Raw genomic sequence first — 21,627 nt, 5'->3', positions numbered from 1 at the left:
AGCCTATGGCCATATCTACAGATGTTTAAACTGGGTTCTCGTAATCCCTACCCTAAATTCAAATGTTTTTGAGGCTTTTATTTCTAAACGATGGCAGTCTTCTAAAGTAAAGTTTCACTATTATAGCTTCCCTTTTTTTTTTTTTTAGTTTTATCACTTTGACTTGTATGTGAGTATTTTGTCTGCGTGTATGTATGTGCACCATGGGCATGCCTGGTGCCCACTGAGGTTTTAGAAGGCATCAAATCCACTAGAGCTGGAGTTACCAACCTTTGTGAAACCATGTGTGTGCTGCGGACCAACTCTGGGTCTATTGTGAGAGCAACAAGTCCTCTTAACCACTGAGCCATCATCTCTCCAGCCTCACTGTCCCTTTTTCTGTGTGACAGGATCTGCCTCAGGTTAGTTTAAACTAGAGACTTGAAAGCTCTCATGACTGACCTCAATCCTGACTGGATCCTGTCGCTCAGAAGGGTTCCCCAGGCCCATCTCTTCCCTATGAGGGAGGCCTGCCTGAAGTCTAACCACATACGTTCAGACATCAAGTCAGGCCTGGCTGGCCTTCAGCACCAACCTCTGTGTGCCTCTGAGGAGCCTCTGTGCATCAACTGAGCCTCTTCTGTCCTGAAAGCAGGATATTTATCCCCGTTTAGGTCTGAGGAGAGAGTTTGTCTCCCACAGAGCACCCCTGGGTCCTCACCTTCCTAACCCCGTGACCGACCACCTTTCCTGTACTTCCCTGGTACTTGAATTAGCTTTGGGGAGGAGTGGTTGCTAAGAGCACATTTTCAATTTACCACATTAAAAAAGAACTTGCCAGTGAGATCTTGATTTAAAAAATGAGTGTTTTACCTGTGTGTATATCTATGTATCATGGGTATGCCTGGTGCCCAGGGAGTCTAGAAGAGGTATCAGATCTTCTGGGAGACAGTTTACAGATGACTCTGAGCCACCTTGTGGGTACTGGGACCTGAACCTGGGTCCTCAGGAAGAACAACCAGTGCTCTTAACCACTGAACCATCTCTCATCACTCCCCCTCCCCCAATGACTTTTCACCTGGTCTTTCAAGTTCAAGTTCATTTATGGTCAGGAATACCCCCCTGCTCCCAGTACTGGGGTGGAATCCAGGGTCTCACAAAGTTAAACAAGTACTCTGTCCCTCAGCTGCATCCATAGCTCTGAGGACGTCTTTGTGCATAAAAGTCAGATTTGCTTTTTTTCTTTTTGAGACGGTTTCTCCGTGTATCCCTGGCTCTCCTGGAACTCACTCTGTAGACCAGGCTGTCTTCGAACTCAGGAGATCCATCTGCCTCTGCCTCCCGAGTGCTGGGATTAAAGGCATGAGCCACAACCATGTGGCAGAATCAATAAATATTGGGGGTCAGAAATGCTTTGTGAGAAGGGGAGGGTGAGAGTACCAGAGAATTAAGATAAACTGGTATTAGACCAGGATTTTCAAACTTCCTTTTGAAGATTTAGTTGGTAAATATTGAGGATTTGGGGACAAGAAGCAAAATTCAGGTTATTGTGTGTATATTTGAATAGTGGTTTAAAATATTAAAACTGGTGGGCCAGTTGGCACAAGGGAAGCCTAACTACATAACCAGATCTTGTCTCAAAAAACACAAAAACAAAACAAATCACACAGAATAAGAGTCAGGGGAGACACCCTTAGCCTGAAGGCCATCCCTAGACAGCAGACCTGATTGGACCCTGGTCTCTAGCTTGCCTAGCCCTAGACTGGACCACGAGGGAACTGTCTCAGTCTGAGAAGGTGGAGCCTGGTGTGAGTTCGTTCAGATTGCTCCTCGCTTAGGTTCTTTCAAAAGATTGAGGGACGTCACTCAGGGAGAGTGGCTGGACGTTTCTTCCTGCTTATGCTTTGGCTTTCGTTCTCTGCAGGACTGGTCAACCCCAAAGGTCTGTTTCCCCCTCCCTTGCTTCAGATAGGCCCATCTAAGAGGCCTGCTCCCTCAGGATGCCGCCGTGCGGTGCCTGTCAAAAGACCGAGCCTTTTGGCTCCATTGCCAGGTGAGTAGCACTTGACCTGTGCGTGGCATTCTCACTGGTGCTGCCCAGTGGACCTCTCCGTGGTGATGGACAGATTCTGTGGCCACACCGTGAACACGGCATCATTTGCTTCATGTGGCTGGTGAATGTGTGAACGTGGCTGCTGTGGCTGAATATGTCACTTTTTTATTTGTGTTTTGAAACAGACTCTCTAACATAGCCCTGGCTGTCCTGCAACTCACTCTGTAGTCCAGGAAGATCCACCTGCCTTGCCTCCCAAGTTCTGGGATTGAAGGTGTGTGCCACCAGTGGACCTGGCATGAGTATACACATTTTTAATTCATCTGATTTTACTTGTTTATATGACCATCATCCGTACTGATGAGACCAGAGTAAGCAGCCCAGCTTTGGGCATCGGTGAGGGCATCAGAGAGCTGTGTTGTGTTTTTACCAAGCATAGACCTGATTTCTTAGTCTTTTGTATTCTCCTGCTTTTTTATGTTTTATTTTGTTTTGCTTTGCTTTGTTTTTGTTTTTCGAGACAGGGTTTCTCAGTGTAGTAGTGGTTGTCCTGGAACTCACTCTGTAGACCAGGCTGGCCTCGAACTCAGAGATCCGCCTGCCTCTGCCTCCCAAGTGCTGGGATTAAAGGCATGGGCCACCACCACCTGACTTTCTCCCTCTTTTTAAAGTTGCACGTATACATAGGAAATGTTTCTTTCATAAACAGAGATCATTGGCAATGGCTATAAAACGGAGGTATCCATGGGGAAAATTTGCACGTGACGGTGTTATTATGATGGTGTTACTAATTCCTGTTAGATGCTCTTGTCTTCCTCAGTTGTTAGGCTTACAGCTTGCTTGCTTCTGGCTAAAATGGGGTTACTAAGAACCAAAGAGGTGCTAGTAACCCACCAACACCACTCTCCGTTGCCTTATTCAGACAGACCAGGAGAGGTAGACAAAAGGAATGTCTTCTCATAATGCTGACAGTCAACCGTGCATCTTGAATCTCTAAAAGCCTCTGTAGGATTCTGTTGGAATCAAAGGAATAGGAGGCTCCCTTTCTGGGAGGAGGACAGGCCTGCTCTACCATACCGCAGTGTTGCTGTGGTTGTGACAGACACGTTTATAAGATGGTGGAAGGTGTGGAACTAGCCTTGGCTGTGACTCCACCTCCTGAGCACCCAGATAATATGACTGTTTTTGACATGTCTGTTTGGCAGGCTGGAGTGGCGGGAGTTCCTTGGGGGAAGTTTAAAGAACTTTAACTGCCTCTAAGATGGGCTTCCATGGCTTCTAAAGGCTCTTTTAGTCCCCAGACAACAACACTGATGACTAGGGGAAAGGTTTTTAAAATGCAGAAAGGCAGCTGGAGATAGAACTCAGTCGGCATAGTGCTTGCCTTAGGTTGGGTGAAGCCCCGGATCCAGTCCCCAGCACCATAAGCCAGGAATGGCAGATCACGAATTTAAGGTCATCTTCAGCTCTATAATGAGTTCAGGACCAACCTATATGACTCTTCTTTTTAAAGTCTCATATGGGCTATATGAGACTATGTCTCAGAACACACACATGGGCCTGGGAGATAGCTCACTGTGTAAAACTCACTACACAAAGGTGACAGATCCAAGTTTGATTCCTGGAGTGCACATAAAAAGCTGGATGACGCAGTGCCCATCTTTCATCCAGCTCCTAAGTTGTACACACACACACACACACACACACACACACACACACACACACAAAATGAATTAAAGTATAAAAATATATACAACCCCTTATCCCCATTAAAAAGGGTAGCAGAGCCAGGCGGCAGTGGTGCACGCCCTTAATCTCAGCACTCAGGAGGCAGAGCCAGGTGGATCTCTGTGAGTTCAACGTCAGCCTGGTTTACAGAGCGAAATCCAGGACAGGCACCAAAACTGCACAGAGGCACCCTGTCTCCAAAAACAAAAACAAAACAAAACAAAAGGGTAGCAGAAAACGTGTGGTACAAAGTAGACCAGTAACTATTAGAGCACATCAACCCCCCGCATTGGGTACCAAACATGGATATGCCATTTAGGTTTTGTTTTGTTTTATTTAATTTAAAATATTTTTTCTGTTTAAATTGTATTTTATGTGTTTGAGTGTTTTGCCTCCATGTATGTATGTGCACCACATGTGTGCCTGGTGCTTGAGGAAGTCAGAAAAGGGCATTGGACCCCCTGGAACTGTAGTTACAGATGGTTGTCAGCCACCATGTGGCTGGTAGAGACTGGACTTGGGTTCTCTGCAAGAGCAGCGAGTGCTCTTAGTGGCCGGGCCATCTTTCCAGCTCTCCTGTCAGTTCTTGACCATTTCTGTGACCTTGATACTATGGTTACCTCCACTTTCTGGATGAGCTGCTCAAGGCACAGAGAGTATTAGCTTGCCCAAAGTCAGACTCAAGTGCCTGGTGGAGCCAAGACTACACACACTTCATGGTCCCAGTGATACTGATTCAAGAGAAACCATGGGTTTTTGCCTGCATTCAGTTATGTCCTGTCGTCCACAGCCTACCTTAGTCAGAGGCCCATAGGGCTCTCCGGTCAGCCACCTGTCCTTACCCACCACAGTTGTGAGAGCTGTAAAAAGTCAAAGGGGGGGGGGGGTGAGCGTGGTTAGCATGGCCCCGGGCACACCCAGGAGGTAGTCAGGGGTTTGGGAGCCTGGCGGGAAGGGGCATCCTGGTCTTTTAGGGCGGAACCTATAGGTCATATATGTTACTCCCTGGAGATAGGGATCGGGAAGCTGCTCCTTGCCCTTCAGTAAGATGACAGTTACCACCAGAATTTAGTGGGCTAATAAGGACACTTCAGTCTGTTGGAGAATTGCACAGATGAGTTTGGTCCTGATGTGGCTGGGCCTTGGGTCAAGGTGGCTGCTAGGATGGAAATGATACTGCTTTATGCCTCCTTTTGCAGTTCTTTTAAAGTCAGTGCCACCCAAGCTGGCACTCCAACCCATGTCCTTACGGAATTAAGGGATGTGCTGAGGAGTCTGAAGAACAAGGTGACTGGTTGTGGCCCAGATGGCAGCTTTACATCTTCCAAGAATCAAGGCCCCTGCCTGGCTGCAGCCCTGCTGTTCAAGCCCTGAACACAACTGTGGCTTTTTTTGACATATAGTCCCGTGGAGACTTTCTCATGTATACAGTGTTTTTTTATGTCAAACAAGATAGTTGTACAAGGTCATTGTTACATTGAACCCTAAAGTTATTCAGTTATGTTAAAATACAATAAATGTCTGATTTTTACATAATGTTTGCCTTCGTGTTAAAAACTGTTTATTTGGTGTCATTTTAGATCTACAGGAAATTTGCAAAGATGATACAAAGAGTTTCTTTATGCAGCTTCTCCGGTAGCATCTTACATAACCATGCTGCACTGGTCAAACCTAGTGCCTTAATGCAGTCAGTGTAACGTTAACTGTATATTACGACTTCATTTGGGTTTCACTAATTTTCTCACTCGTGTCATTTTTCTGTTCCAGAGTCCTAATCTGGTTAGCACAATACATCTATGTTCTTTTTCATTTTAATATGTTCCTTCATTTTATGGGAACCATTTTTATTATAAAGATATTTGCATAAGAAGTCCTGTAGCTGGAGAGATGATGGCTCATTGCTTAAGAGCACCTGTTGCTCTTTCAGAGGACCTGGGTTTGGTTCCAAGCACTCACATGGTGGCTCCACTTCCAGGAGAGCTGACATCCTCTTCTGATTTCTGTGGGCATCAGGTATGCACATGGTGCATACATACACGTAATAAACTAACACACAAAATTAAATCTAAACATTTTTTGAAAACGAAAATGTATTGTAAACATTTCTATACCCTTTTGCTCTGCTATGAAGGTAAATTGTATAGTTCATCACACCACCTGTAAATATCTTCACATGCATCTCCCAAGAATAGGGGTATTTTCCTACATAATTGTGATACCATCATCCTAGTTGAAAAATTAATTACTAAGCCTGGAATGTTGGGTGTTCCAGAGGCTAGGGCAAAAGGTTTTCAAGTTCAAGGCCCACCTGGCCTACATGGTAAGACCCATCTCAAAATCTCCCACACCATGAATAATAAAAATATTATTCCAGAATATTTACTTACCTAGTTTAAGTATTTGAATTTCCACAATTGTCCCAAGGATGCTTTTAGAAATCAGTCTCACCTTTGTGTGTGTGTGTGTGTATGTGTGTGTGTGTGTGTGTGTGTTTGTGTGTGTCATACTGTTTTTGAATTCCAGCCAATGGTTTTGTAGAGTATGTTGACTGTGACTCTGTCTGCTTGCATGGGCGTGGTACCGTTTACCTATCTGGGTGCTCTGTAGTTCCTGTGTCTATAGAATTTGGTCTAGTAGTGTGATGGTTTTCATGCCACAAGTTTTTGACTACAATATTTTGAGGATAGTACATCATATCAAAAGGCCACTTAGCTGGAGTTCATCAATGTGTGGCCATGTGGGCTGAGGGGTGACTTCCTATTACAGAGATAAAATTCCCCTGGCATCATACAAAGAACCTGTTCGCCACTGACTTGTGTCTAATGATGGTGTCCATGAGGATAGTGCGTGAACTTTCCCTCCATTTTAAGTGGGTTGTTGTATCTTAGTGAGTTTGGTTGTTCATGTAACTCTATTCGAGATAAGCTGTTACTTCGAAATGCCCCTTGTGTCTCTTTTCATGCTTTATCTGAGTATCATCATACTGGGTGTATGTGGTGGAGACTGACTGCTTTTGCTAACTGGATGTTTGTGAGGACCTGTGTTTTGTGCACCTGTGCTCTGTTCTCTTTGTTGTTGACCCAGAGGCCATCATGTGGATGGGTGTGGCACATCTCTTCGCTCATTTTCGTCATAATGGATTTTGGGTTGTCTTCATATATGTGTTTTTAATTGTGTGTGAATGTTTTGTCTCCATGTGTGTTTGTACATGCCTGTTGCCCACAGAAGCCAGAAAAGGGCAGTGGACTGACTTCCTGAGACTACAGCTACAGGCAGTTAGGAGCCATGATAGGGGTGTTAGGAATCAAACACGGGTCCTCAGAAGAACAGCCAGTGCTCTTTACCCTGCTGAGCCACCTCCCTGGTCCCTGTCTCCATAATCTTGTTCATGACGGCATGAATGTATGTTTTCTCTTTTCTTGGTTAAATACATAGGAATGGGATTACTGGATCACAAGGAGATCTACTAAAGTGGGTGGACCATTTTACATGGTCCCTATTAGTGCCTAAGCTCAGGTTGCTCCCTGCCTTGACCTGCTCAGCACGTCCATGTTTGAATTTAGCTTTTTGAGTGGCTATGAATGTTGGTCATTGACTTGACTTTTTAAATTACCTTTATTATTATTATTATTATTATTATTATTATTATTATTATTATTATTACTTTTGTTTTTTGAGACAGGGTTTCTCTGTGTAGCCCTGGCTGTCCTGGAACTCACTCTGTAGACCAGGCTGGCCTTGAACTCAGAGATCCGCCTGCCTCTGCCTCCTCAGTGCTGTAATTAAAGGTGAGCGCCACCACTGCCCAGCTATTGTTATTATTACTTTTGGACAGTGCTGCAGATCAAAGCCACGGCCTTGGACATGCTAAGCATGTATTTTCCTTCTAAGCTATATCCCCGTTCCTCTTTGCAGTTCTCTAAGGAGGAATGGTGTTGAACACGAATTTCATTGTATATTAGGGAAGACAAACCAGGTTGGAGTACTCTGGCCTTCTGTCTTCCAGAACCCTCTTTAGAACAAAAACCCATACAACTGTCTGCGGACATTCAGAAGTACTGGCAAATACTATTATCTACAGGGAAAACATTACTTGTTTTCTAAATAATTAAATAGAATAAAATTCACATAGTAGCTTGTTAAGATTTTTGAAGACATTTTGTATTTTTTTAAGAAAAGCATAAATTTTTCTGATGTTAAGATCACACCCTGCCCCCCCCCTTTTCTTTTGTTTGTTTGTTTGGTTTTCGTTTTTTTTGAGACAGGGTTTCTCTGTGTAGCTTTGGAGCCTTTCCTGGAACTCACTCTGTAGTCCAGGCTGGCCTTGAACTCACAGAGATCCGCCTGCCTCTGCCTCCCGAGTGCTGGGACTAAAGGCGTGCAACACCACTGCCTGGCATCATTTCCTCTTTTTAAAAATCTTACATTTAAAACCAAAAAAACCCAACATTTTAGGGTCTGGAGAGCTGACTCAGGGTTGAGTGTGCACAGCTCTTGCAGAGGACCCAAGTCTGACGAAAGTTGGAGGCTCACGAACTCCAGCTGCAGGGGATCCAATGTCTCTGGCCACCTGCACTCACCTGCACATATATGCACACACATATAATTAAAAACAAAACAAATCTTAAAAAGATAAACATTTCAGAAACAAAGCTGGATGTGTAGGTTAATAGCAGAGCACTTGCCTCCTATGTGCGAGACTTTGGGTTCCATACCTTGCTGTGGGATGTTCTGTATGGCAAATGTGTTGCTAATTAGTCAATAAATAAAACACTGATTGGCCAGTGGCTAGGCAGGAAGTGTAGGTGGGACAAGGAGGAGAATAAACCTGGAAAGTGGAAGGCTGAGTCAGAGAGACACTGCCAGCCACCACGATGACAAACAGCATGTGAAGATGCTGGTAAGCCATGAGCCATGTGGCAAGGTATAGATTAATGGAAATGGATTAATTTAAGCTGTAAGAACAGTTAGCAAGAAGCCTGCCACGGCCATACAGTTTGTAACCAATGTAAGTCTCTGTGTTTACTTGGTCGGCTGTGGGACTGGCAGGTGACAGATTTGCCCTGACTGTGGGCCAGGCAGGAAAACTCAAGCTACAATACCTAGCACTGAAACAAGAGAAGTCGCTGATACACAAACAATAAAAAGCGAACTTGGTGAACAGTGAGGAGCAGCTGGCCCACCTCAGGTTCCAGGTGCACAGCATCCTTGTTCTCTCGCTTACAATGTCGGCATCTGGACATACTGTAGACCTTTCTCTTCTCTGCTATGTCTTAGTAATGACTACCTGTGCGTATTGCTGCCTCTTGAATGTTTGCAGACACTTTGGAACATAGATGCCTTCATTTACATTAGGCCTTTACAGCATACAGTTCAGATCATTTCTAAGCTAGAGCTGCCTAAGCAAAAGAGCGTTCCTATGCATGTAAGTTGGTTTTGCCACCTTAACCAGATATTCATGCTTACCTTTGGCCTGTAATTGGTAAGCGAGACTGCTTTTTGCATCCAAGGAAGGAAGCATTCTGGCATTGTATTAGAAAGTTTGGAAATAATGGTGGCTGGCAAGATGGTTCACTGGGTAAAGGTGCTTACCACCTAGCCAGATAACATGAGTTCAGTCCCCAGGACCAACATGATGGAAGAAAAACTGATTCCTGTAAATTGTCCTCTGACCTCCATGCCCATTTTATGTGTGAGCATACATATCAATAAATAAAATAATTTGTTGTTGTATTTTTTGTTTTTTGTTTTTGTTTTTGTTTTTTCAAGACAGGGTTTCTCTGTGTAGTCCTGGTAGTCCTGGAACTCACTCTGCAGACCAGGCTGGCCTTGAACTTAGAGATCCACCTGCTCTGTTTCCCAAGAGCTGAGATTAAAGGTGTGTGCCACCACCACCTGGGAATAAAATAATTTTTAAAAAGGTTTAGGAATGATAACAACCACTATTTTGCACATGGATTTAAATTTTAAAAGGTTTACATAAATTTTTCCCTCTAGTCCATAAGAAATGTCTTCAGTTGCCTTTAGGGAATGACACTATTAGGCCTTGCTGGAGTACATGTGGCTTTGTTAGGATAAGTGTGTCATTGGGGTAGGCTTTGAGGTCTCATATGCTCAAGCTACATCTTGTGGGATAGACAGTTTACTTCCTGTTGCCTGTGGCTTAAAATGTAGAACTCTCAGCTCCTTCCAAAACACCATGTCTGCCTGCATGCTGCCGTGCTTCTCACCATGACGGTAATAGACCAAACCTCTGAGACTGTAAGCCAGCCCCAATTAAATGTTTTCCTTTATAAAAGTTGCTATGCTCATGGTGTCTCTTCACAGCAATAGAAACCCAAACTAAGACAGGGTTTTTTGGATAAATATCTACAAGTGGTTAGATAATAAGCCTATTGTTGAGTTTTGGAGCAACTGTTTTACTGATTTCCGTAGTGGCCAGACTAGTTTACATTCTACCAGTGGTGTCCACTTCCTGGCCAGCATTTGTTGTTTATTTTCTTGGTTGATTCGTATCTTGTCTGTTGTGAGCAGTTCTACAGTTAATAGAATTGCAGGTGTCTCCATGGCATGACACTCAATTCCTTTGAGTGATACCCAGTAGCAGGATTGCTGGGTCATAGGTAAGTTCCTTATTAAAGTTTTAAAAAACCCAGTCTATATTTTTAAATGTAATTAATTAATTGAGCAATATAGCCCTGGCTGGAACCGGCTATATAGACCAGGCTGGCCTCAAACTTGCCTGTCTCTGCCTCTTAAGTGCTGGGATTAAAGGTGTGTGCCACCATGCCCAGCTTTTACATTATTTATTTTATGTGTGTGGATGTTTTACTGCGTGAATAACTATGTACCACCTCTGCCTGGTGCCTAAGGAAGTCAGAAAAGGGCATCAGATCCCCTGGAAGTAGAGTTATAGACTGCTGTGGGCCTCCATATGGGTGGTGGTGTTATTCTTAGCCACTTTTGGAGTCACATGACTGCACATGCACTATCCGCAGTCAGGCAAAATGCTTAGTCACTCCAGGACTTTACATCCTGTGTGATCCATGGTCATCATGGTCACATAATCTGTGTGCAGTGTGATCATGTAATTTGTGCATGTGTGGCGTAGCTACGTAAATCCATATACACATGCACGAAGTGACCTATAAAAGCAGGCTCTACCCACTCCTTGCTATCTCTCCCTCTCCCCAGAGGTAGCAGGCATCTCTCTCTCTCACTGCCCCCCCCCCCAGCACCACCTTTTCGGTAGGCCTACCCACCTCCACTCTTTCTCTTCCCTAATGAAAACCTTTATAATGGGTTCCGTTGTACCTCGTGTTTTCTCACACCCAGTAAATAGCAAGTAGTGAAACTGAACCTAGGTCCTCTGTAAGAGCAGCTCTTGCTCTTAGCCAATGAGCCTTCTCTCCAGCCCCATCCAGAAACTGTGTTTCTCAATGGCTGTTCTAATTTCAGGTCTCACCAGCACCTGTTACCTTTCGGCTTTTTTTAGGGTGGGGTTGTTTGAGACAGTGGGGGTGGGGTTGAGACAGGGCTTCTCTGTGTAGCCCTGGCTGTCCTGGAACTCAAGCTGTAGACCAGGCTGGCCTCGAACTCACTGATTGACCTGCCTCTGCCTCCCAAGTGGTGTGCGCCACCACTGCCCAGCTCCTTTTTTTTAAATAATGGAAAAAAATATATTTCGAGTTAGCCTTCAGCTGGACTCAGGGTAGATGATTCCAGTTTTATTGGTTACATCCAAAGCATCACACCCAGGTCTCTGGTGAACACATGTCTTCTCTCCATGAGGCCTGACGAGGGGGCTCACTGGCCATATTAGCACCATAGAGCTCCACATCCTATGGTCTGGTGCCTGTTGGCCTTGGCATCTTCAGTAAGCACAGTGTGTCTTCATAACTGCCTCGGTAGCCAGGAGGCCTCAGGGAAGGCATAGCGGCCAGGCAGGGTTCTCTCGGAGGCCCTCTTAGAGCATTTGGGCTCCCTCCAGAGCAGCCGCGTCTCCGTCCTCCTGAAGGTGAGTGCTGTTTGGATCATCTTTAAAAACAAGTGTTTTTCATTGTTTGGTTTTTAAACAGGATTTCTCTACACAGCCCTGGCTGTCCTGGAACTTAACGATGTAGACCAGGCTATACTCAAACTCATAGAGATCTGCCTGCCTCTGCCTCCCAAAGGTGCCACCACACCTAGCCACAGTTGTATTTGTCTATTTGTGTGTGGCAAGGGGTGGGCAGCATGGGTGCACCTGTGGAGTTGGAGGACAACTTAAAGAAGTCATTCTTTCCTGCTGCCGTGTGGGTTCCAAGTATCAATCTGAGTCCTTAGGCTTGGTGGCAAGTGCTTTTTCCTGCTGAGTCATGCCTGCCCGTTTATTATTTTTATTTTCTTTTTTAGATAGGGTTTCGTGTAGCCCAGGGTGGCCAAGGATAGCTTTGAACTTACACCCTTCTGCCACCACCTCTGGAATGCTGGGATTACAGTTACAGCACCACACCCAGTGTCTATCAAGTTGGGGGTACAAATCAGGGTGGGGTGTGTGCTCAGTTCAAACTCAGAGATGCACCTGCCTCTGCCTCCCAAGTGCGGGGATCCAAGGCGTGCACCACCACTGCCGGGCCTTGATTGCTTTTCTTATTGCTGAGACCAGAAATAAGTTGATAGAAACAAATTAAGGTTGTGGACTTGGGCACAAGGAGGGTTCAGAGGGCTCAGTCCCATGGTCACTTGGCTCTGTCTCTGGGCCCCTTGTAAGGCAGAGCATTGCCACTGGGGTGTGTAGCAGAGGCAGCAGGAAAGGCTAAACTGTCTTTGTGGGGTTTTTTTGTTTTTGAGACAGAATTTCTTGGTGTTGCCCTGGCTGACCTGAAACTCTCTCTGTAGACCAGGCTGGCCTCTACCTGAGAGATCCACCTCCTCTGCCTCCCGAGTGCTGGGATTTAAGGTGTATTCCACCACCTAGCTTTGGCTAAACTGCCTTTAACAACCTGTACCATCTTTCTGGTAACTGACCTGTTGTAACTACAATGCCCCCTTTGCTTTGTTTTGATGCCCAGAACATAGTAAACTGGTAGGATTTCTTTGTCTTTTTGTTCTTTCTCTCTCTTTTTAATTTCATGTGCGTTGGTGTTTTGCCTGCATGTATGTCTGTGTGAGGGTGTCACATCCCCTGGAACTGGAGTTACAGACAGTTGTGAGCTGCCACGTGAGTGCTGGGAATTGAACCCTGGTCCTCTAGAAGAGCAGTCAGTGCTCTTAACCACTGAGCCATCTCTCCAGCCCCTTTGTTCTTCTTTTAAGCAGTTTTTATTTCAAGGACGGCTTTCGGGCATCAGTCTCCTCCTCCCACCTTGTGAGTTCCGGTTTTGAGTTCAGATTGTGGCCTGGGCGGTGGCTCTTCTGCCTGCTGAGCCATCTCACTGGCTCTTCGTTGTCTAATTTTAAAGACAGGGTCTTTCTGTATAGTGGTAGTTGATTTTCATTGTCAACTTGATTGGATTTTGAATCACCATGGAAACACACCTCTGGGTGTGCTATTCAGGGTGTTTCCAGAAAGGTTTAACTGAGGAGAGAAAACCCAACGTGAACATGGACTGCACCATCCCCTGGGCTGGGATCCTGGTCTGAATTAAAGAGAAAAGGCCAGCTGCGTGCCAGCATGCTGCTCTGCTCTCTGCTGGTGCGGCCTTGCCTTCCCCGAGGTGATGGACACCCGGTCGCACACGGCCGTGAGGGAAGCAATTGAGTGCCCTGGGCTGATGGCCGCTCTTAACTGCCTCTATTCTGGAGTGCTGTGGTGCAGGCCTGTGGCACCACAGCCAGTGGAACTGTTAGTTTTAGCTGTTGACCTCGTGTTCTCCTTATTTGCTCTGTGCACGTGTGCACATGTGCACGTGTCTGGGCACAGCTTTGAGAAGGAGTGGTGTGGGGGCAGCTCTGAGCAGGTCCTCCCGAGCCCCTGCTAGGATTGTGTTGACCTCTCTAGCCTCAGATCCCTTTTGTCCATGTGACTCCCAGATGGTGGCCCTCCCGCTTCCTGTACCTCTGGTGTATTCGTTTTCAGCCTCATACTCCAAGGTCTGAGAGCTCCCGAGTTCCTGCGTTTATTCCAGTGCCATCAAGACTGTCTGTCTGTCCTCTCAGCAGATCATGGGCCCAAGTGGCAGGACTGTGCTTCGTCCCTTTGTGTGTCCAGCACCTGACAGAGTGCCCAGACCCAGCAGGTTGCTGGTGCGCACTTGTCACCGTTTGTCTAGGGCCAGGGCGTGTGGATGGGGCCCTGGCCCTGCATCCTAGGGCAGGGAGATCTCGGAGGGGTGACTGTCCAGCCCAGTTGCCTTTGCCTGACTTTCTCTGCCAAAGACTGTCCGGTGTAAGACTGATTTCTTCCTCTGTGGGCAGCTACTTAAAAACTGAATACCAGGCATGGTGGCGCACACCTTTAATCTCAGCACTCGGGAAGCAGAGGCAGGCAGATCTCTGAGTTCAAGGACAGCCAGGGCTACACAGAGAAACCCTGTCTCAAAAACAAAAAACAAACAAAAGAAAACAGAAACTGCAATCCAGACTATCTTTCCAATCTCAAGAAGCTTACTGATGGCAAACTCTTGCACTTTTCCTGAACTGCTGTGTTGGGTCAGGATGTGCCAGGAGCCGCCCATGGACGCTGTACACCAGCGGTTCTCATCCTGTGGGTTGTGGCCATTGGGTAATACATATCTCTGATGATCTTAAGAACTAAGTAGCAAAATTACAGTTATGAAGTACCAGCAAAATAATGTTATGGTTGGGGGTCGGCACAACATGAGCCGTATTAAAGGGTCGCGGCTAGGGAGGTTGAGAACCACTGATGTACACGCTGGCCTTCCCTGGTTTCACTAACCCGTGCATGCTGTTCTCGGGCCCACTTGGGATCCTGACCTTTGGATGACTGGATACACTTACCCACGGTGTTTTTCACAGCCAGTCCACTCTACAGCCACCAAACACTCCCCTCCACTGCCAAAGGGAGCCGCCCCGCTCCCACCCCAGGCCTCTGTGGGCAGCTTAGTGTGATGCTCCTGTTCTCTGGGGCCGCTGGGCAAACGAATTGGCTTGAACTTCAGCCCTTCTTGGCTCTCCTGTGCTTGTTTGTGTATGATAAACTTTCTGAAGGCGTCTGGAAAGCAAATGTTTGAATTGTGCATCGTTATTTGATCAACCTTTAGTGCTTGTCTGCACCGCTGGGCTGGAGGGGCTGTCTTTCTGACTGGGCTGGAAAGACAGATGCTGTGCTCTTGGACAGCGCAGAGTGGCCCTGCCTTCTCACGGTTTCCTTGGACTCTTGGAAGATGGGCTTTGAGGGAAGAAATCAATGTAGTGAGAGCTTGGTTCTTGTTTCCCTGCTGGTGGAGTCCTGTGTGCTAGTGGTCTCCTGAGAGTTCTAGTGAGTGGCAAAGACCCCTTGGGGACTCTGCTGTCTGCCGTCTTATAGCTGAGGACTGGGGTGACAGCCGCTTAGAGAAGGAACAGCTTCTACTGTAATAGACAGGCAGAAAACCTGGCCTTGCAGAAATAGCACAGCGGCAGAGGCGTGCCTGGAGAGGGCGCTCGAGCCTCTCCTGTCTCCTTGCTGGGTCCCACGTGGCTTTGTTTCTCAAATGCAACTTGCCGCCTCTTTCGCTCATTGAAAGAGTGTGAACTTCAGTGTGTCACTGTCCGTCACTTTTCCTGTGCAAACACCACTATGTAACCAGTCTTGGAGTGAACGTTCAGTGTGACTCCAAAGCCTTACTGTAATCACCCTGTGTTTACATCCTTATCATATATTTTTGTTTGCCTCTCTTATAATTTCCTAAGGATGGATTCAGAGAAATAGAACTCTCTTGTCTTTTTAAAGTTTTTTGGTGTTTTGCCTGTATGTATGTGTGTGTGAGGGTGTTGGATTCTGGAGTTACAGACAGTTGTGAGCTGTCACGTGGGTGCCGGGAATTGAACCCTGGTCCTCTGGAAGAGCAGCCAGTGCTTTCAACCGCTGAGCCATCTCTCCAGCCCCGAAATAGAACTCTTGAGTCAAAAGTCTAGAAAGTAAGGAAAGATTAATCAGTGCTGTAGATACAGACACAAATCGGGGAAGGGTGGAGATGGGAGGGATGGGCTAGATGAGAGGGGAGCGGATCAGTGGGAGGGAGAGGGGCTAGCCCATGAATATGATCAAAATACATGTATGGAAATGTCACAATGAAACCCATCATTATGCATAGTTAATATGTGCTAGTAAAAGCACTTTTAATTTCAAGATGAGCCTTGGAGACAGGCGATGGTGGCACATGCCTTTAATCCCAGCACTCAGGAGGCAGAGGCAGGGGGATCTCTGAGTTCGAGGCCAGCCTGGTCTACAGAGCGAGTTCCAGGACAGCCAGGGCTACACAGAGAAACCCTGTCTTGAAAAACCAAAAACAGAAAAGGGGGGGGAGAGATGAGCGTTGGGCTGAGGATGTGGCTGAGCGGTGGTGGAATAGGTGTATCATGTCCAAGGTCCTGGGTCCAATCCCTAGCACCCCCACCCCTGTAAAAAGAGGGGGGGCTTGATCCACCCAAACCCCCACTGGTCATTAAACCTAGAACCTCTAGGCAAGGTTTCTCCCACTCAGCTGCTTCCCTGAACTTTGGATTTATTTTGTTTGTTTGTTTTGTTTTGTTTTTTTGTTTTGTTTTTTAGTGAGTTCTCTTTCTCTCTTCTTTCCTTTCTTCCTTCCTTCCTTCCTTCCTTCCTTCCTTCCTCCCTCCCTCCCTCCCTCCTCCTCCTCCTCCCCCTCCCCTCCCCTCCCCCTCATCTCCCTCTCGTGTGTGTGTGTGTGTGTGTGTGTGTGTGTGTGTGTGTGTGTGTGTGTGTCTCTCTCTCTCTCTCTCTCTCTCTCTCTCTCTCTCTCTCTCTCCCTCTCCCCCTTCTTCCCCCTCCCCAATCTCGTCCATGAGTCTTCCTAAGTTGCAGGGTCTGGTCTCATTCTCCAGAGTTTCTGGGATCAGAGGTCTGGACCACTGTGCCCGCTTACTGGTCCACTTTGAGCAGTCGTTAAAGTACATGTCCTGACTCCAGAAACCAGGGATTCTGGGCTTATTTAAAGGTTTCTGGGGAACCTCGGCCAGGGTCCCTCGTCTCTGTAGAACCCGGGCTCCTCTCTGGAGATGAGAAGACAGCATAAGATGTTGAAGGAAGCCAGAGTAAGGAAGAGGAAGAGGCTGGCTAGTAGGTGTCACCTCTGGTGGAAGTGTCCCATTCCATCACCAAGAGGGGGCCTGTGCCGGCCCTGGTACAGATAGGCCTCAGCACAAGACCGGTGTGATGTCATGTTGAAGACAAGCACTGTGGGGTACTTATGAGCATGTTTTATTGAATCCTCATGACTACTCTCTGGAGTTGACTCATGGGATAATCTCAGAGAGGGAGGTCCCTTGAACAAGGTCACCCAAATTACAGAGAACTCTGCCTTGTTTGGTCTATATAGCAGCAAACCCCACTTTTTGGCCTTCATACAGTTAGCAGGGGACTCTGGCCCAGAGTATGGGTTGCTTTGCTATCAGGAAACCATTCTGTGTGGCCTGGGCAGGTCCTGCTTTGTCTCTCAAACAGTGAGGAAGGATATGGAACATCTCCAGACTCAGGGCATGCTAGAGTCCTGTGGTGTGCCAGGTGTGGTGGCCATGCCTTTAATCTTAGAAGCTGGTGGATCTCTGTGAGTTTAAGGCTAGTCTGTTTCACATAGCAAGTTCTAGGCCTGCCAGGGCTGCTTAGTGAGACCCAGTCTCCCCAAATTCTTCTCCCTGAAAAAAAAAAGGCAATGATGTTGGGAGACACATGTCACCTTCTAAAGCTTTGACCAAAGAGTCTAATAAAGAGACTAATTGTAAAAGTATGTTTTGGGGGGTTGGGGGCACTAGATATTGAACCTAGGACCCTCAGTGTGCTAGGCCAGCACTCTAACACTGAGCTATATCCCCAGCCCTAATTATAAAGACATGAGAGTCCAGAAAGGAGGTGGGACCCTCAGAGACTAAGATCAGCACAAAGTTGTCCTTGTCACTAGGCCTGGAGGAGAAAGGGAGGGGATGGACCGTAGCTCAGCAAGTGCTGGTGGTAGGAGGTGGGGCTGTGAGAATTGTACCTGTCCCTCCCATTGAGTCCCGTACACCTCCCTCCCTGTGTGCCAGTGAGGCGGGCCTGCTCCTGGGCACAGGACATACAGCCCAAGGATTTTGTGGGCTGTGGCCTGTCCGAAGCGGGGGGGGGGGGGGGGGAGGGGGGGGAGACACGACACGGGACCATAACACAATTTGACTTATGCCTGCTGAAGGGCATCTGGCCATCAGGGGACTGGGCACCAGGCTCCCCACCTCTAGAGACCTCTTTCAAAGCAGGGAGAAGAGCAGCAGGGCTTTGCCCTCCCTGCACGTGGCAGTTTTGATGTGTCTGAGTCACGAGTCAGCATGCTTTCAGTTATCAGTTCCTTAAAGAATTTGTTTTGAGGAGGTCTAGATGGCTCAGGAGGTGCTTGTCACCAAGCAGATCTGTGGGACCCACATGGTGGAAGAAGAGAACAGAATCCTGGAAATGTCACCTGACCTGCACGCATACAATAAATAAGTGTGAAAATGACTTCTTGATTCTGGGGAGGAAGGGGTTCTGAGTCACTCCCAAATATCAAGTAAGAGTTGTTGGGGGAGGAGCCTGTGTTTGGGGATCTTAATTGGTGGCTCTTGACAGTGACTTGGTAAGTGGCTCCTGGGAGCTGTCACTGGCTGGTGGCCACATTGCTCCCCACTTTCCTCTCTTGGCTGCACAGGCTCCGCCTCCTTCTGAGGGAGGGTTGACGGCAGGCCTGCCAGAGCCAAGTTCAAAACATTCCGCTGTGTCTGTGGGCTCTACTGTTGGGCAGTCTCACAAAGAGACGGAGGGCTTGAACTGTGGGTACATGTGTCAGGCAAGTTTGTTACGGGCCTGAAGGGTCAGGAACCAATGAAACCTGACTGAAGAAAGCGTGGGAATCTGTCAGTTCATGTGACGAAAATGGCTGAGGAGCTCCTGGCCTTGGGCACAGAGGGCTTGGGCGATTGTCTGCTTTCTTCTTGCTGTATGCTACCCAGACGCTCTCAGCTTCCCTCCAGATCTAGGGAGCTCAGGGGCCAGGAAGAGAAGCTTAGCTTCTCAGAAGGTTCGCATTGAACTCAGCCTGGTGCCTCGTGCCGATAGTGCAGCTGAGGCAAGAGATTTGTAAGTTTGAGGGCAGCCTGAGTAACTTAGAGAGACCCTGTCTTAGAAAATCCCAAAAGATGTCAGAGTGGAGTTCAGTGGTAGAACATTTGTCCGGTGTTACACACTTGGCCTAGAAGAGAGGTGCTGGTTCCGATTGGGCCCCAAGGTCACTCTTCACCCAATCACAGAGGACAGAGTAAGCTAACTGGTCAGGCTACAGTCTTATGTCCTGTTCGGGGACCGGGGAATGATGGTCCTTCCCATATACCCCCAACTAAAGCAGGAGTGTTTGCGCCTGTAGGTTACTCTAGCAGGGGTGTTCCTGCTCCGAGAAAGGTATAGACGGACAAGATGCTGGAGCACAGAGCTCCTCACTGTGTTGTAGAAAAACGTGAAACAGCAAACAACAGCTTCAAATTGTGGCTTACTCCTAATGTGGAATATTAGGCAGTATTAAAACATACATTAGGAGCTGGAGAGATGGCTCAGCCATTAAAGGCTAGGCTCACAACCAAAAAATATAAAACATGCATTAGAATTAAGTTTATGGAGAAAATGTAATGATAGGATTTATGCTAGACTGTTGAAAATAGGTTACAAATACATAAGCTATATGATTTCAGCCATGTGAAGTATATTTATGCTTCAAAAAATGCTGAAAGTATTCCAAAATGTTCATTCTAATTATGGCAATATGGGTAAATTTCTTCTGTAATTGTTTTCTTTTACATTTTAAAGTACTCTAATTATATATGTACCTAAGAAACAAGCATTAGTTTTACAAATCTGAGCTGTAAAGTGACTTCCACTTCTACAGTATGTGGCTTTTCTGTGTAGTAGCCAGTGAGGAGGAGGGCGGCAGAGAGGAGGGCGGCCGAGAGGAGGGGCGGCCGAGAGGAGGGCGGCCGAGAGGAGGGGGGCCGAGAGGAGGGCGGCCGAGAGGAGGGGGGCCGAGAGCAGGGCGGCCGAGAGGAGGGAGGCCGAGAGGAGGGGGGCCGAGAGGAGGGCGGCCGAGAGGAGGGGGGCCGAGAGCAGGGCGGCCGAGAGGAGGGAGGCCGAGAGGAGGGCGGCCGAGAGGAGGGGGGCCGAGAGGAGGGCGGCCGAGAGGAGGGGGGCCGAGAGGAGGGGGGCCGAGAGGAGGGGGGCCGAGAGGAGGGGGGCCGAGAGGAGGGGGGCCGAGAGGAGGGAGGCCGAGAGGAGGGGGGCCGAGAGGAGGGGGGCCGAGAGGAGGGCGGCCGAGAGGAGGGGGGCCGAGAGGAGGGGGGCCGAGAAGAGGGCAGCGGAGAGGAGGGGCAGCGGAGAGGAGGGGGGCCGAGAGGAGGGCGGCCGAGAGGAGGGGCAGCGGAGAGGAGGGGGGCCGAGAGGAGGGCAGCGGAGAGGAGGGAGGCCGAGAGGAGGGCAGCGGAGAGGAGGGAGGCCGAGAGGAGGGCAGCGGAGAGGAGGGGGGCCGAGAGGAGGGGGGCCGAGAGGAGGGGGGCCGAGAAGAGGGGGGCAGAGAGGAGGGGGGCCGAGAGGAGGGAGGCCGAGAGGAGGGCAGCGGAGAGGAGGGGGGCCGAGAGGAGGGGGGCCGAGAGGAGGGGGGCCGAGAGGAGGGGGGCAGAGAGGAGGGGGGCCGAGAGGAGGGAGGCCGAGAGGAGGGCAGCGGAGAGGAGGGGGGCCGAGAGGAGGGAGGCCGAGAGGAGGGAGGCCGAGAGGAGGGAGGCCGAGAGGAGGGAGGCCGAGAGGAGGGGGGCCGAGAGGAGGGGGGCAGAGAGGAGGGGGGCCGAGAGGAGGGGGGCAGAGAGGAGGGGGGCCGAGAGGAGGGAGGCCGAGAGGAGGGCAGCGGAGAGGAGGGAGGCCGAGAGGAGGGAGGCCGAGAGGAGGGAGGCCGAGAGGAGGGGGGCCGAGAGGAGGGCAGCGGAGAGGAGGGCAGCGGAGAGGAGGGGGGCCGAGAGGAGGGAGGCCGAGAGGAGGGGGGCCGAGAGGAGGGGGGCCGAGAGGAGGGGGGCCGAGAGGAGGGGGGCAGAGAGGAGGGAGGCCGAGAGGAGGGAGGCCGAGAGGAGGGAGGCCGAGAGGAGGGCGGCCGAGAGGAGGGGGGCCGAGAGGAGGGAGGCTGAGAGGAGGGCGGCCGAGAGGAGGGAGGCCGAGAGGAGGGAGGCCAAGTGCGCAGTTTTAAGCCTTGAAGGAAGCTGCCAGCAGGTCTTGGCCCCACTAGGAGCAGATGGTGGGAGGTGCGGTTGTGGTGGGTAGATTTGTAGTGCCATTGACGAACCAAGGCTCAATCAGAGGACCTTGTTCATTCATTCAGTCAGTCCAGAGGACCTTGTTCATTCATTCATTCAGTCCAGAGGACCTTGTTCATTCATTCAGTCAGTCCAGAGGACCTTGTTCATTCATTCAGTCAGTCCAGAGGACCTTGTTCATTCAGTCAGTCCAGAGGACCTTGTTCATTCATTCAGTCAGTCCAGAGGACCTTGTTCATTCAGTCAGTCCAGAGGACCTTGTTCATTCAGTCAGTCCAGAGGACCTTGTTCATTCATTCAGTCAGTCCAGAGGACCTTGTTCATTCATTCATTCATTCATTCATTCAGTCCAGAGGACCTTGTTCATTCATTCATTCATTCAGTCCAGAGGACCTTCATTCTACAGCTCTTCCCCA

At 48.6% G+C, this 21,627-nt stretch overlaps 2 protein-coding genes across 2 annotated transcripts in view; both read left to right on the top strand.

Annotated features, from left to right (window-relative positions):
• Positions 1–5,237, top strand: part of LOC131910790 (nuclear receptor coactivator 5-like) — a 66,894-nt gene extending 61,657 nt beyond the window's left edge. Inside the window, exons 9-10 of the mRNA XM_059262669.1 lie at positions 1,904–2,032; positions 4,960–5,237. Of these exons, the coding sequence (XP_059118652.1) occupies positions 1,904–2,032; positions 4,960–5,018 (188 nt within the window). The 3' untranslated portion in view covers positions 5,019–5,237. The remainder of the gene's footprint in view (positions 1–1,903; positions 2,033–4,959) is intronic.
• Positions 5,238–9,991: 4,754 nt separating this feature from the next.
• LOC131911165 (uncharacterized) lies at positions 9,992–21,085 on the top strand. The gene is made up of 3 exons (XM_059263098.1): positions 9,992–9,997; positions 19,830–20,281; positions 20,332–21,085. Exons 1-3 carry the CDS (start codon positions 9,992–9,994, stop codon positions 21,083–21,085), a joined length of 1,212 nt encoding a protein of 403 aa, XP_059119081.1.
• The last annotated feature ends 542 nt before the right edge of the window (positions 21,086–21,627 follow it).

The sequence above is a fragment of the Peromyscus eremicus genome, chromosome 5 (assembly GCF_949786415.1).
Source record: "Peromyscus eremicus chromosome 5, PerEre_H2_v1, whole genome shotgun sequence".
NCBI lineage: Eukaryota > Metazoa > Chordata > Mammalia > Rodentia > Cricetidae > Peromyscus > Peromyscus eremicus.
Note: the sequence above shows the minus strand (reverse complement) of the source record. Positions and strands in the feature narration are given on the sequence as shown.

Excerpts from the sequence above, each read along its gene's own strand:
- LOC131911165 (XM_059263098.1), top strand. Across the intron at positions 20,282-20,331 it reads GAGGGCAGCGGAGAGGAGGG|CGGAGAGGAGGGGGGCCGAG; the intron begins GCAGCGGAGAGG and ends GAGGAGGGGCAG.